The 13947-nt window shown below is 38.6% G+C and overlaps 1 protein-coding gene across 1 annotated transcript in view; it reads left to right on the top strand.

Annotated features, from left to right (window-relative positions):
* Positions 1 to 13947, top strand: part of adam19a (ADAM metallopeptidase domain 19a) — a gene marked incomplete in the record, with an annotated part of 346817 nt that overhangs the window by 48538 nt on the left and 284332 nt on the right. The window contains 1 exon segment of the mRNA XM_014003343.1: positions 3125 to 3204. Within this exon segment, the coding sequence (XP_013858797.1) occupies positions 3125 to 3204 (80 nt within the window).

The following is a 13947-nucleotide window of genomic DNA, read 5'->3' as shown; positions in this document are numbered from 1 at the left end:
TAATTATGTTGACAATACGCTATTCTGCTTGAACTGGAATTAGATTTTAAATGTAAGTAATGACATAAATTGGTTAGATTAAAAAGAGTGTTATTACAATGTTTTATTGTGCCTTGATGTAAATCACTGCTTGAACTTTAACTGTGAAACCACAGTAATTGATTATAGATTTTGCTGTTGAAATATTTTACTTAACTAAACTTTGCGTTATGCTTAAGCTTTATTATGAAACATTTTATAATTATTTTTGTCTGAATCATAATGAATGTTTTAAATGAAACAATTCATTTTTAATTTTTCAGTAAATACTTCTTTAAGGGTTCTTTAAAGTGCAGAAGTCAACAGTTGTGTTTAAGAAAAACAACACCTGGCAGTGCTCAATAACACTTCCTATCTTTTAAGCTAACATCTTTGGTCTGAACTAACAATAGTCAGTTGTGAAGCGAACGCTCTTCAGCTTCAACGAGAAAGCAACTGTTTTCTCCAGAGAGGAGAACCAGCGTTCGGCTGCGAGGTTTGGCCCATTGAGTCAACAGGAGAACCTCTCAGCCTAGACCAGACCATCACTCAGTCTTGTCTATTATTTTGAGCTTACCAAAGTTACTCACAGAGAAACTTTTGTTTTGAAACTTCCATTGTGGAAGTATTCTATTTTTAAGACGGATACAGAGAAGTGCTTCGTCTCTGATCTTCGATTGAAAGCAACCAGGAGATGCTGAAAGAGTAATGTGGGCCTGGAAACGTCTGACTAGGTGAAGTTCTGAGAGTTATTTACCCAACTGGATGATCTTCTGGACTTGATCCATGGTGGATTACTCCTCTACTCTTGGTCAACGTAATGGCTGCCCATTACTGAGCGTACCTGTGTCTGGCTGCATGCGTTGAGAGACATCTGCCCTTTCTGTTTAAAATTTACAATTTTTTAAGGATAAAGTTAAAAACTGATCATCTTCTTCCTCCTTTCTTTTCTCTTAAACTTATGCCCTGCCAAAACTTAAGAAAAAGTGCAGCAAACAAATGGTTTATTAACATCCGAACCTCAAAGTTTGTTGTTAAACCTTTTATAGGAAATTAACCTCACAATACATTAGGGATTTGTTTTGATTCTGTAAATAAATGATCACATTTATTGTTAGATCAAACTCACTGACTGCGCCCATCTTATTGTGTGTTTGTCACTAAATTTTGCATAAAGAAAATATTTGTTCCGAAAATAGAAGATCCCGTGGTAAATAATTTCCTCAGAACATTTAAGTTCTGAGAGTGTAGTTGAATCCTTATAACCCAGTGATTTCTTACAACTGTCTACAACCAGGCAGAGAAGAAAAGACATGTAGAGGAAGGAAACAGTGACACAGACAGAGGTACGGTAAAAAAAAAAGTTAAGAAATATTTTGTGTTGCAGAAAAAGAGTAACGTCAGCTGACCATGGTTTGCTAATCAATAAGCAAAGTTTTTACATTTTAATATCAGCTGAGCTGAGCTGTGATGAAAATAAAAATATAGTCAAATACAGTGATACCGGTATAATTGTTGAAAATACTGGATATAAAGTTTGGGGCTTACCGCCCAGCACTACCAGAAAGCATAATTTCCTGAAATGGTTAGGGTGGACAGTTTACATGGCTGTGACCATCATGGATTTTGACGCACTAACCTTAGTTTCAATACTTACCTTTCTTACATCTAGATTCAGCCACACACCAAAATGGAAGTCAGCACCTCTCTTTTTTTTAAGTTATTCAGCTTATAAGATGAACAAACAGATGTTATTTGCAACTTTCCTATTTGCTCCATGATGGTGTACAAATAAATCCTTTTTATAAACAGTATGTGCTTACAGACATGATGTCAGTTACTTGTACTGGTTCAGCTGCAGTGTGTAAAATATGGGAGCCTGGTGATGGATGGATGGATACAGCTATGCTGCTGGGAAACAATTTGTGTCACATTTTCTTTATCTTTGCTTAAAGACCCTTCCTCTCCCCGCAGCAAATGAAAATGCTTCTAAGCCTCTTACAATCACTCAGCTGTATAGCATAAAATACCCAAACCCACACAMAGGCTGGACAGGTCAGACTGAAGCTGATTCTGTTTTGTATGAAATACAGAGAAAGCACCACCTAACATATTTGTTCTTCCAGTCAAACATAATAAATTGTCCTGTTATTTAGGAGCTTATTGCATGGTTTGAAAATAAGTCCATTTTAAAATGTCTATTGTCTATGCAGGGCTACAGCACCARGCTTAACCATTTCTCCACCAGCAACACCAACAATGATAATAAATAATAATAATAATACCAATTATAAAAATGAATGAATGAATACCTACTCAGTGGATCATTTAATGGAAATTTTTGAGATATAATCTTAAAGATCGCAGTGTACGGTGGCTCAGTTGGTAGAGCCTCTCAGCAAGAAGGTTTGAGTCCCAGCATGGGCCCTTTCTGAGTAGAGTTTGCATGTTCTTTCCATGCATGCTTGGGTTTTCTCCAGGTACTTCAGTTTCCTYCCACAGACCAAAARCATAATTGGGAACTCTAAATTGTCCCTAGGTGTGAGTGAGAGAGTATTTATTTGTTTCGTTTGTCTCTGTGTCCCTGTRATGGACCGGATACCTGTCCAGGGTGTATCACGTCCTTCACACAGCTGGATATGGGCACCAGTGACCTCCATGACCGTGAAAGGAAGAAGCAGATATACTGTAGATAATGGATGTATGATCTTAAAGAATTTTTGAAGCTCTTTTTTGAGCCATAGCAAAAAGGATTTAGAACAAAAAAGCTTAATTTCTTAATTATTTTGGTATTTTCCCAGTAAACTGAAAACATTTTTTTCTTTCTAGCTGGTAAATCTCAGTAACCAAATTCCTCTTTTAAAATGACAATAAAAAATCCTCAGAAAAACCTAAAACTAGAGTTTAGACCAAATATAGTTATTAGAAAGACAGATGCCATATATCTGGAACCACTTTCCTAAAAAAGGAATGGCTTTCATAAGAGTGTGTTGCAGTCTATTTAATTTGTTTTTTGACATAGTGACTTTGCTGCGCAGTAAGTTTACCCAGCCTATGGAAGCATTCTCACATCACATTAATCTCCCTCCTGTTTTGTGTCCTCCAGGGCTGCCCAGGGGACGGACAGTGACGGTGCAGTGGCTCTTTCAAGGTCGAACTAAGAGGGAAGTACCAAGCAAAATGCAGGTCAGATTCCTTGATTTTTTTYCCCCCTGACCTTTGCTTTATTGACTCTAACTACCAGAGGAGAGTCATGTGCTTTTCTGTTTTCAGTGCTTATAATTGGTGAGATGTATCTGACCAGAGTAAGTCTCACTTTTCTTTGTGGTTCTAAGAACTTGCTTTACGTATAATTTCATAAGATTTGTAGCAACTCTTTGCCTTTCCTGCTGCTTCCTCAGTAGTGGTGTGAAGAAAAGGAAAAAAAAACTGAAAGCTTTGGTTGTGTTCCTAGGATGCACTCAGACGTGTGTAGGATTGCTCCTGGAATATTTATTCGTTTCTCATGACCTGAACATCATATTTTGTTTTTCAGTTTTAATTCAGCTCTCACCTTCTGGTTTTTTAGACAAATGAAGGACATCTGTTCTTGTGTTCTWGTATCCTGGGGGGACAATTGACTGCTGTGCGATTGTTGATGTAAGGACTTTTCCTTTCCTGCATTTTAAACTCATAGATGGCCTGGTACTCCACACTCTCCTCAGTTTTCTGTGTCCCTGTTGGTGAGCAGACATGCTCATACTGTATGTGCATGTCAGATGCACATGGAAGGATGAGCACGTTTAGGACTTTGTGTCCTTTAAAAACAAGGGAGACAAGGGAGTTTGTTTTTTTCYCYTCATGCTTACGTCAGTTTTCTCTCTTTACCAGTTGTGAACTGTCACTAGGTGTGAATGTGATCCTGAATGGTCATCCCGTTTGTTTCTATCTGAACCTGTGATGGACTGATAACCCATTCAGCGTGTACCTTAGCTCTACGAATGTGTGATATGGCAAAAAATTCAGATCATGACTTATAATAGAAAATAAATAAATCACATACAAATTGAGTGGAATGTATGAATATGTATGTGTTAAAAAAATTTTAGACCTTAAAATCTTTTTTAAGGGAAATTTTAAGGTCTCCCTTAAAATCTCTACTTTAAAGGAGACCTTAAAATGAGATTTTGAAGTTCTTCCTTAACAATATCATTAGGTAGGTCTCCCTTTAAAATGAGATTTTTAAGGAAGAATTTACAAATCTCATTTTAAGGGAGACCTACCTGGTTAAATCAAAACACAAGCACACACACACGCACGCACGCACACGCACACACACACACACACACACACACACACACACACACACACACACACACACAATAACTTGAATATAATGGATGTCTGCATCCATTGCATGTTGCGTTTGGAACTTGCAGTCAGCTGCATTACTGCTATTCAATCACCTGCTTCGTTTTAAGGTGGTAAAACAAATTGCTTGTATTAACTCCTTTCTACACACTTTGCTGATTACCTTTTCTGCACTCCACATGTGTTTTACTCTGTGTGCGCTCCGGCGGCGTGACAATGGTCCCGTTTATGGTTTTACAGTTTTTTAATTTATCCGTCAGACCCTTTCCCACAGCGCTACCCCGCTGTACGACTGAGACATCATTGTGCTATGACCGCAGGAGAAACGAGGTCCATTGACTCAGCGGGCTTTACTCTGTGCTTCCCACTGGGGTTCGCACTGACTTCCCGTCGCCCCGCTGTCCGACCGTGACATCTGCCATGCTCCTCCTAAGACCGCTGGAGGTTGAACCTGAACCAGGTCCAGATAATTTATGTTGAGCAAATTTTTGCCCTTCCTTTGAACTCTCAGCCGCGCTGCTTCCCGCTTCCTCTGACTGTTTTGAAAAACCAACTTTTTAGAATGATTTTTTTCTTCTCACTTTTATTCACTATTGAATAGCTGTAAAGCCATACTTAATGTATGCAGCCTCAAACTTCCTGATTTTACTTGACCAGGAGKTTTTTWACGCAGTGTCCTTCATAGCAGGGCTGCTGGTCRGTTCATTTGGTCTTTTTTGTCACAAACTTGTCCATTGCTATGCTAGCTTCAGACTGAACAAACCACAATGTCACTATCACTAACCTCAGGAGAACTACCACCTGTAGTTTCCTGGGTGGTTTTTGCAAGTTTAGTGCTGAGAGYAGGAWCTAACCCAGMACAACAACAAATCAGAGCGATGGATGGCTGTAGCAAAATGAAAGACATTCTTGCCAAAAAATATCTCTAAAAATGGGACAGCAAATTTATAAATAAATAAATGTGCTTTAATTCCCTTTTCTGTTTTCATTTAGGCTTTATTATAAGAATGTCCACAGYATTTGAGTGTCAAAGTTATATTTATCAGATTCTGATCACCTAATTTAATTTTAAGTGGTTCACAAGTGGCTATTTTAGATTTCTTGTACACCTGTCTTAAAATGTAGGCATAATGGAGCCAGGTTGGGATGTGTTTCACAGTGGGTACTTTAAAATTTCCTTTATTTTCAAATCTAAAACTTGACAGATCAGAAAGATGAGCATGGCAAAAGACCTTTCAATATATTCTTATAAACTGTATTTAATATAGTAATTGAAAAACAGRTGGAATTTTTTGTTAATATTTAACATTTTTTACTTTAACTTCTTAAGCCCCAAGAGGTTTTCTCAGATGTTTTTGCTCTAAATACCATGCTGAAATGTAAATTAGTGAATCTCAGAATTTACAAACTCTACTTAAAAATCTTAGTATCAAAATAAAGTTAACTTTTGGGAGATTTCATCAGAAGTTTAAGTATTAAAACAGCTTATATGTAGGGGAAACCCTAGAATTAATCAAGGCACTAATGATCTATTGTTAGGCTGATGGTCCTCTTTACATGTGAACAAACTTGTTTGTCCACCGTGTGGAGCTTCGAAGGCTGAGCTCACCTGATACTCCTCTCAGAGTCTCTTGGAGGAGAGACAAAATGTTTCATTAAAGAAGAACCCGTCCAGAGGAACTACTTATTTTTTTGTTTTGAATTTTCCACCTGGATTACTGAGATGCATCAGGACAGTGCAAAGAAATGATTGAATTTCAAAATAAAATCTGGTTACCCAAGTGAGTTTGTGTGTAAAGCGCATGTGRAGGACTGAGGGATGGATAATTTGTTATGTCTGTCCTATTTGTTATTGATAACATGGATTTGGCTGAGCTTGCTTAGCTAAGCATGGAAATATGGCTCAGTGCCTYGTTGGGCAGATGCTCCTGTTTGGCCTTATTTTCGCCTTGGCAGGAAAGCGAACATTTGTGTTGTGTTGGAGGAAGTGAGAGGAAAACAGAGACTGTAGCCAAAACTTGAGGAATGACACTCTCAGAACGGCCATTTCTSTTATCCAGGTCCTCTTTTCAATGACAAATAAAACTCAGATTTCTGTCTGCTTTTTAACTTTAATGACCACCTTGGCTGAAGACCTRAATACTCTATTGTGAATATTGTATCTCGGTCTACTTGGTTGAAATTTATCACATGTAGTACAAACATCTCTTTGTTAAATAGATAAAAAATTGATGGTCAAATGTAAAGGTCAACCATTAATCACACAACATTGCTTTGGCCATAATTAAATTCCTCAAAAATCACAAATGTACACATTTGTCTAATAGATCAAAGCATTATGTAATCCACTAAAGGTGTTTTCACATCTGATAGTCTGGTAGACTCGGTTAGATTGGAGACCAAAATTGCAACATTTGTTCACCTCCTCACCTGTGGTGGTGCTGTACCAAGAACTGCTGGAGAAAACAACACAAAAACCTCTGAAGAAGACACTCAGCATAACTTCCTTCTTCACAAAATATAAACAAAAATTGGCTGTAGAAGTTGTGGAATTTCTYGTTTGTCTTTGGCAAATGTGTCAAGCAAACACTCTTCAACAATGAACATGAGAGGAAGATGAGCAGAACCATGGWGAATGCTGTTTTTTTTACACAAGTCGGCTGAGCCGGCTCCGTGTGAGGCGGAGTGCACTTTGTAGGAGTGCGTCCAACTTTGCAGCGGYGATGGTCGCCTTTTACAGACGTCCACGAGGTATTTACAAGCTATGAGTAACTTTATTACTCTTATTACTCAGAATTAATATAGTATGCTTGTCATTAATACATGCACTGAACCACACCACAGTTCACTTTATCCAAACCAATACCTCTGTTTTTAGGCAGACCAGCTTTTTTGGTCCACATCAGACTTCAATTACACATTCACAACTCCCCAAATGAACTGGACTTATTAAGATAAACGAACCAGAGTTCGGTTAAAGCTGACTAAACAGGGCTGTAACACCTTTTAACTAGTGAAATTTTACCTGAATAATCAAAGTAGAAAGCACCATGAGAAATTTTGAAGTTTTAATCCTGCTGCTGCCTCTAGTCTAACTTTGTGATTATCTAAACTAAGAAAAACTGCCTACATTATGATTGATAAACTATACGAAGTGCAAACAGAACCAGGATCAAAAGAAACGTTTAAAGCTGTTGCCAGTAGCTCATTGTGGACACCCTGGTAACCATGCACCTGTGTGTGTCACTCCCCGACTAGAGAAGCACTGACCAAAAAGGTTTGTTTCATACAAATGGTTTTGTGAAAACACAGTCAGATCTTAAAGTCTTTAAAACTCAGTGTCAGAGAAAGATGTTCACATATGTGAATTTTTATGTTTCTATGTTTTGGAGGATTTGATTGAAAACCACAAGCAGTGACAGAAACACTGAATGAAAAGAAGAATAAGATGTCTGTTTTGGTAGATAAACTGCATCTGTAACAGAAAAGTTGTGGTAATAATAAGAGTTGATTTGCAAAAGATTTGAAATTTTTTGCTGATTCATAAAATCTAAACTGCAGTTAATTAAAATTGTGATAGTTACTAAAATACCAGTTCAGCCATGTAAAGTCCAACTTCATGTGACCTATGAATAATGAATGATGTTTCTGTTGTGATGTATGTCTGAGCTGTAGATCCAAAAAGGCCTGGGTTCGGTTCTATATTTAGGCTCATGGGTCAATATTTTTTCGATACAAAAAAGACAACTGTCCATGCCCTCCTTAACTTGTCATTTAGTTAAATTAATTATGAACATTTGTTTAACCCCGAAAGTACAGTTTTTAAGTTAAATGTTGCTGAAACAGCAAGTTTCTCAATGGATCTGCGTTCGACAATGCAGCCTAAGTGAGGTAGTCGAACACAGAACCACTGAGCCTTCAACACAGAGCATCTTCAGAAGACAAGTTGATAAAATAAAATAAAAAATCTGTATTGTTTCATACATATTGTATATTGAACCTAAATCATTGTATTGAACGGTTCAGATTTCAGATTTTCAGATTTAGGTTTATTTTGGTAAATTTACATTACAATAAAAAGAAAAAAACAAAACTATTTTTCAATTACAAATCAATACTTTACCAAAAACGGAGTAGGCCAAGGCTTGTACTTACCTACCCTATTCAATGACTCTCAGTATACAAAAAATAAATATATCTACTGTACACATACATACATACAACTTAAATATACATGTGTATACATGACCATATGCACATACATATAAGGGGTGCACCAAAAAATCGTTTTACATCCGAATTGTGTTTCTCATTTACAAAGATTCAGGATCGATTTAAAATGTACCAAAATCGATTTTTATAAATAAAAAATTAAAGAAAATCCAATGGCTGGCAGCCTCCATTTTGTAACTACATAGGACATCGTGACGTCATCACGCAGCTGCTTCTGGAACATATGAAGGCGCAGAAAGCACCAAAACAAAGAGGAAACTACARAACTGGAGGAGAGAGAGATTCAACTGGCCCTGTCTTCATTGAATGCAAATATTTAGGGTCATTTTGTTTTTTACTGAATGAGTCTGAGTTTGACCTGAGTGAGGTGTGTAAGGTTTGCATAATGAAGATGAAGCACTTTGGGAACACGACAAATGGGCTCACATTATCAGCTTTGAATGAAAAAACAATTTTGAATCGAATCGTGGTCCCAAAAATCAGAATCGAATCTTGAGAGTAAAAGATTCCCACCCCTAATACATATACTGTACATATATACACATACATACATTACATGCATTCATGGTTACAAAAATACAGATACATGTATTATTGTACCTCTAATATGTACATATAAATAGTAGTTGGAATAATACTGTATATAGGATCATCTGTGCTGAGTGTGGACTGGAGATCCCAGCGTTAAAGTGGGAGACGCCACCAAGAATGGTGAAGAATAAAGGCTTCAGCATGCTGCTGCCGAACTGCCAAAATCGTGCCGAACTGTTGCAGTTTTATGATGAAAATTGTGTCACTTCTATTCGCATTGCCGACATTTCGGTACTTCTTGTCACAACCCGCAGGTCGAACTTTTCACCCCCTCCACATAAGAACACATACGAACTATATGGTGTGATTGGTCAGAAGTTTGTGGGAGTGTTTGTTTGTGCTGCCCAGACGCTGCATTTGCTTCAACCACTTGCTTCAAAAACAGAAAGAAAAAAAAAAAAAGAAAGAAAAAAGCGATCACTTCCAGAGCCGACTGTTGTACCAGGAAGCAGTAATTTATAAAGATAGTCAAATGGCCAAAAACTCATAAAACGGTATAAAACAGACATTTTTCACGGTGGAATCTGACTAATAAAAACTTGGGAGCTTAATCCCGAACCAGTTTGTGGAAAAACAACATCAAGTGACGAGCCGCAGACTTTTATTTTTTTCGCATTGYACTCCCCGGGGAAGGAATCCCATGAGTGACGTATGTTGCAGCGGGAGGGGTTTTCCCAGGAGCTCTGCACGGGGTGTCTCAGGAACTATGAAAGGTCAGTACAAAAACGAACGCCGAACAACCATGTGACGGTGCGTCGACCGGTCGGCTGCTGAGCGACCATGCTCCCTGCTTAAAGGAGCTAAGATTCTGTGGAGCTTCTAGATTCAGACTGACAAACAGATGATGTCTAACCAATCAGACATTGTGGTAGACAATAAGCAATAGAAGACTGCATCGGTGATAGATATAGAGACCTAAAGTGACTGTAACATCAGGAAGAAATAGCACAAGAAGCTGGACAAACACTAAGAGCTTCATGTATGTGTGTGCGTGGGGGGGGTTGTTTCTGGTGACATTTGAGGGCAATTTTAAGACAAAACGCCTACATTTGGGGACTACTGGTGCATTTGGGGACAAAAGTCGAGTCCCCATTTGGTTTAAATGCCATTGGTGGGTTGAAGGTTGGGTTTAGGACCAAGGTGTGAACTGAGTTTAGGTTAGTTTTAGGGTCAGGTAGGTACCTGTGAGGTTAGCCTTAGGGTTTGTGGTCAGGGTTAGGCTGTAGAAATGTAATGGAAGTCAATGGAATGTCCCCACATGTACAGGTGGACACGTGTGTGTGTGTGTGTGTGTGTGTGTGTGTGTGTGTGTGTGTGTGTGTGTGTGTGTGTGTGTGTGTGAATCAGCCACCCCAGTTGTTTGAAGAAACTATGCCTTTTACTTTTTATATTGTTTAAAAGTATAGTTTCCTTTATTTATTGGGGTGGCTGTTTGGGTGGCCAAATATGAATTTATGGTGGTCAAGGACACCATTAGCCACCCCCTGACTCCACCAATGTACCTGGTGGTGAATACAATGGCTCCCTCTTCTCACCAGGATCCATCATCCTGTGACAAGGGAAAATATACCTTTGTTCTTCCCGTGTAACTTCTACCCAACTGGAATATCTTGCACCAAAAACATTGAGGTTTATCTGCATTCTCTGTTCAGTTCCAGTCCAGAAAAATATTCAACATAAAAACTCCAGACATTCGTTTTTTATGCAGCCTTTCTAGAGAGTTAAAAGTAAAGTGCTTTTTACAACAATTAAACAATAATGTTTTACACCTGCATGTGTGAAAATGACTTTTGTACTCTTTGGAATTTATTCTATGCATTTTGTACATGATGAATTTAGGACAAGTCAACAGWAGCATTCGCTGTTTGCACATGGTTAGCTCTAAATCACACATACATCATCAGATCTGCACCAAATTTTGTGTGCATCATCAAATAAATCTGCTCAACACATTTTTTTAGTAGTTGGACAGGATCACTTTAGCCACCCATCATTTTATGAGATTATTTAAATAATGAAGGTCTGTGATGATTCCAACAAAACTGCTAACAGTTGCTCACTACTGAAAAGCGACAGGGGACATCAGCGACAGTTGACATCGAGTTCTATCCTATAATTATTATTGTTGTGGTGGTCCTGGACCTGCCTGTGTGGGTGTCCATCATCAACATGCAGTCTGATGGAAAAACCAGACCTCCTGATATCAGTCATTTTTAAAGATTGAGATAATCTATACCGGGGGGGGGGGGGGCATTTCTTCCTTTGATTTAGGGATTTCTTTTTGGCAGAAATAGCAGCAATAAAACAGAATCCAAACACACCCTGAAACACAAGTGGTGTTTGAGTGAACAACATGTTTCAGCCCTGAAACAGAAAATGACCAAACAATAAACTTGTTGAACGTTTGTTCTGCCAACAAGCACTTTTCTCMGACCTCCTGATTTCCTTCAGGCGCAGCAAACACTCGTCAGTGCTGCAGGTTTCTTCTGCTGTGCAGTTTTACGCTCTGTCTGATGTCCTTCTGTTGTTTGTCAGACAAGTTCAAAGTCGTACTGTGGTCTCGTTTCTCCTCTGCTTTGCTTTTGTTTTTTGCAGTCTTTGTAGAGTTTCTCTACTTTCTGTCTGCTTAGTGATCAGATTATTTCTCAGCTCGGTAGTGCACCAGAGATGGCAATGACATTCACCCTGGCTGGCTTAGAGCACACACATATGGATCTTAAAGAAGATGCTGTGTCTACAGTAGCCTGTCTGCTCAGTGGGTTTTTCATTTACATTACACAGTTCCTGTGATCAGACTCCAAATCATTCAGCTGCTGTAGATTTTTAGGAGCTGCATATTAAAATAAGCTAAGCTACATTTTTATGTACCAAAAGTCCAAACTTTTTATTGAAGCACTAGATTAACACTTCATGATTGTATCACCAGTCACCCTAACATTTTTACTACACGTTCCTAGATAAGATGTAAAAAAACTGCATGAGTGAAAAAAAATCCAACTCTTGTCAGGTTTATAACTTAAAAAATTAACCAAATTAAACGAGACAAACTTAAAAAAAACATTAAATTTCCTGTAATTTCCTGCAGATTGAATGTTGAGTGAAAAATGACAGCAGAAAGCAGAACGGAAGCCAAAACATAAGCTAAAATGAACTGAGCTTATGTTTTGGTTTAACAGAGCTAAAAGTTAAAACCAGCAAAGCAGATGCAATTCAAAAGCTGCAATTAGGAAGACCATACCAAGAAGCTAAAGTCAGTAAAACTGTTGCTAAAAGCTAAATTAACAAAGAAATAGCTAAAAGCTTAAAGTGTATCTTACACCCCCATGTGAAAGGATAACTCCGCCCCAAGGCTTAATTTGACAAGCTAACATTTCTGATCGTTCTAAACATATTATGTTTTATAAAACGCAAGGTTTCATGACACACACAATGATTTGTGATAATTTCATTTAAAATGAACAAGTCAGCTCAGTCTGGGACTGACTTGTGTCGTCTCCCTGGATCATTCAGAACACGAAGCTCTTTACCGCAGCCTCGGCTGGTCTCTGTCCGACCCAGACCACACCAGCCCCGGACAGCAGAGTTGGAGTGGCTCCGACAGCCTGACAGAAAAAAACCCTGCGCTGCACTCGCTCTGCTCACAAGATCACTAATTTAGATCAGGAATAAAAAAGTTCAGGTCTTATTTGACTGAAGTTCGCATCCTGTTCGACAGGARCTGCTTGTTAAATTTTAATAATGACGAACTKATCGATGACATTCAGCTGTCAATCAATCACTGCGCTGTCTTTTTCCTCCTCCCGCTGTGTGCCGGAGTTCTAAACACACATTCTTGTTTTCCTGCTTCTGCTGGACGTACAGCAGGCTGAGCTTCATCTGTCCGCCTTTCATTCTGTCCTGAACACTGTGGCATCAGCCCCCTCTTCCTCTCCTCACCCGAGGCTGAAGGAGAGTCAGGCTGTGGAGCTCAGTGGAGCTAAAGTCTTATCAGACCGAGCTGCTGGTTCAAAGGTTGATTCAGCGGTATATGATGCCTTGTGTTGCTGAGGCATTGTGTGTCTGTGTGTGTGATTGTGTTCAAGTGATGTTCGCCACTACCATGCAAATACGAAGCTGTAACAGACGCTCATGCTATGCTAGCTGTTCCACCCTCTGACTGCTGCAGGGGCGTGTCTTAGAGAGAGGCTTTTATACCAGAACACAGCTGCTGTGACGAAACTGTGGAGAAGACACGTCACCGTGGAGAGCCGTTAACCAATATGCAAATTAGCCTGCAGTACCACTGCTCTACCCATATGAGCGGCAAAAAGACGTTTTTAGACCAAATATTGCAGATTTGAACAAAAACGAACAAAAACGTCAAAATTAGCACAGAAATAGTACTACTGTATATAACATTTTAGACACATTCTAGATAGTTTATCAGCTAAAATAAGTTAATTTTGGGTAGGTTCCTCTTAAAATTAACAAAGCAAGAGCTAAAAGTAACATACTAGTAGCTGAAAGCTAAAATTGACAAAGCAAGAGCTAAAAGCTAAAATAAATAAAGTAATAGCTAAAAGTAGGGCTGTGTGGTATATGTGGTAGATGGTAGAAACTGTAAGAAGTTGGCCTACAGTAGAAATTTACCCTCTACCATCCTGTTGTCAGTTACGTCATCACACCTGTGTCAACAGGGCTGCGAGTGAAGAGACAACTGAGCAGGAGTTCAAAATATTCAAAAAAATAATTGAAGGAATATTGTGTTTTAAAACA

This window comes from Austrofundulus limnaeus, unplaced genomic scaffold (assembly GCF_001266775.1).
Source record: "Austrofundulus limnaeus strain Quisiro unplaced genomic scaffold, Austrofundulus_limnaeus-1.0 Scaffold18, whole genome shotgun sequence".
Classification (NCBI taxonomy): Eukaryota; Metazoa; Chordata; class Actinopteri; order Cyprinodontiformes; family Rivulidae; genus Austrofundulus; species Austrofundulus limnaeus.
This window is presented reverse-complemented; position numbering and strand designations above follow the sequence as displayed.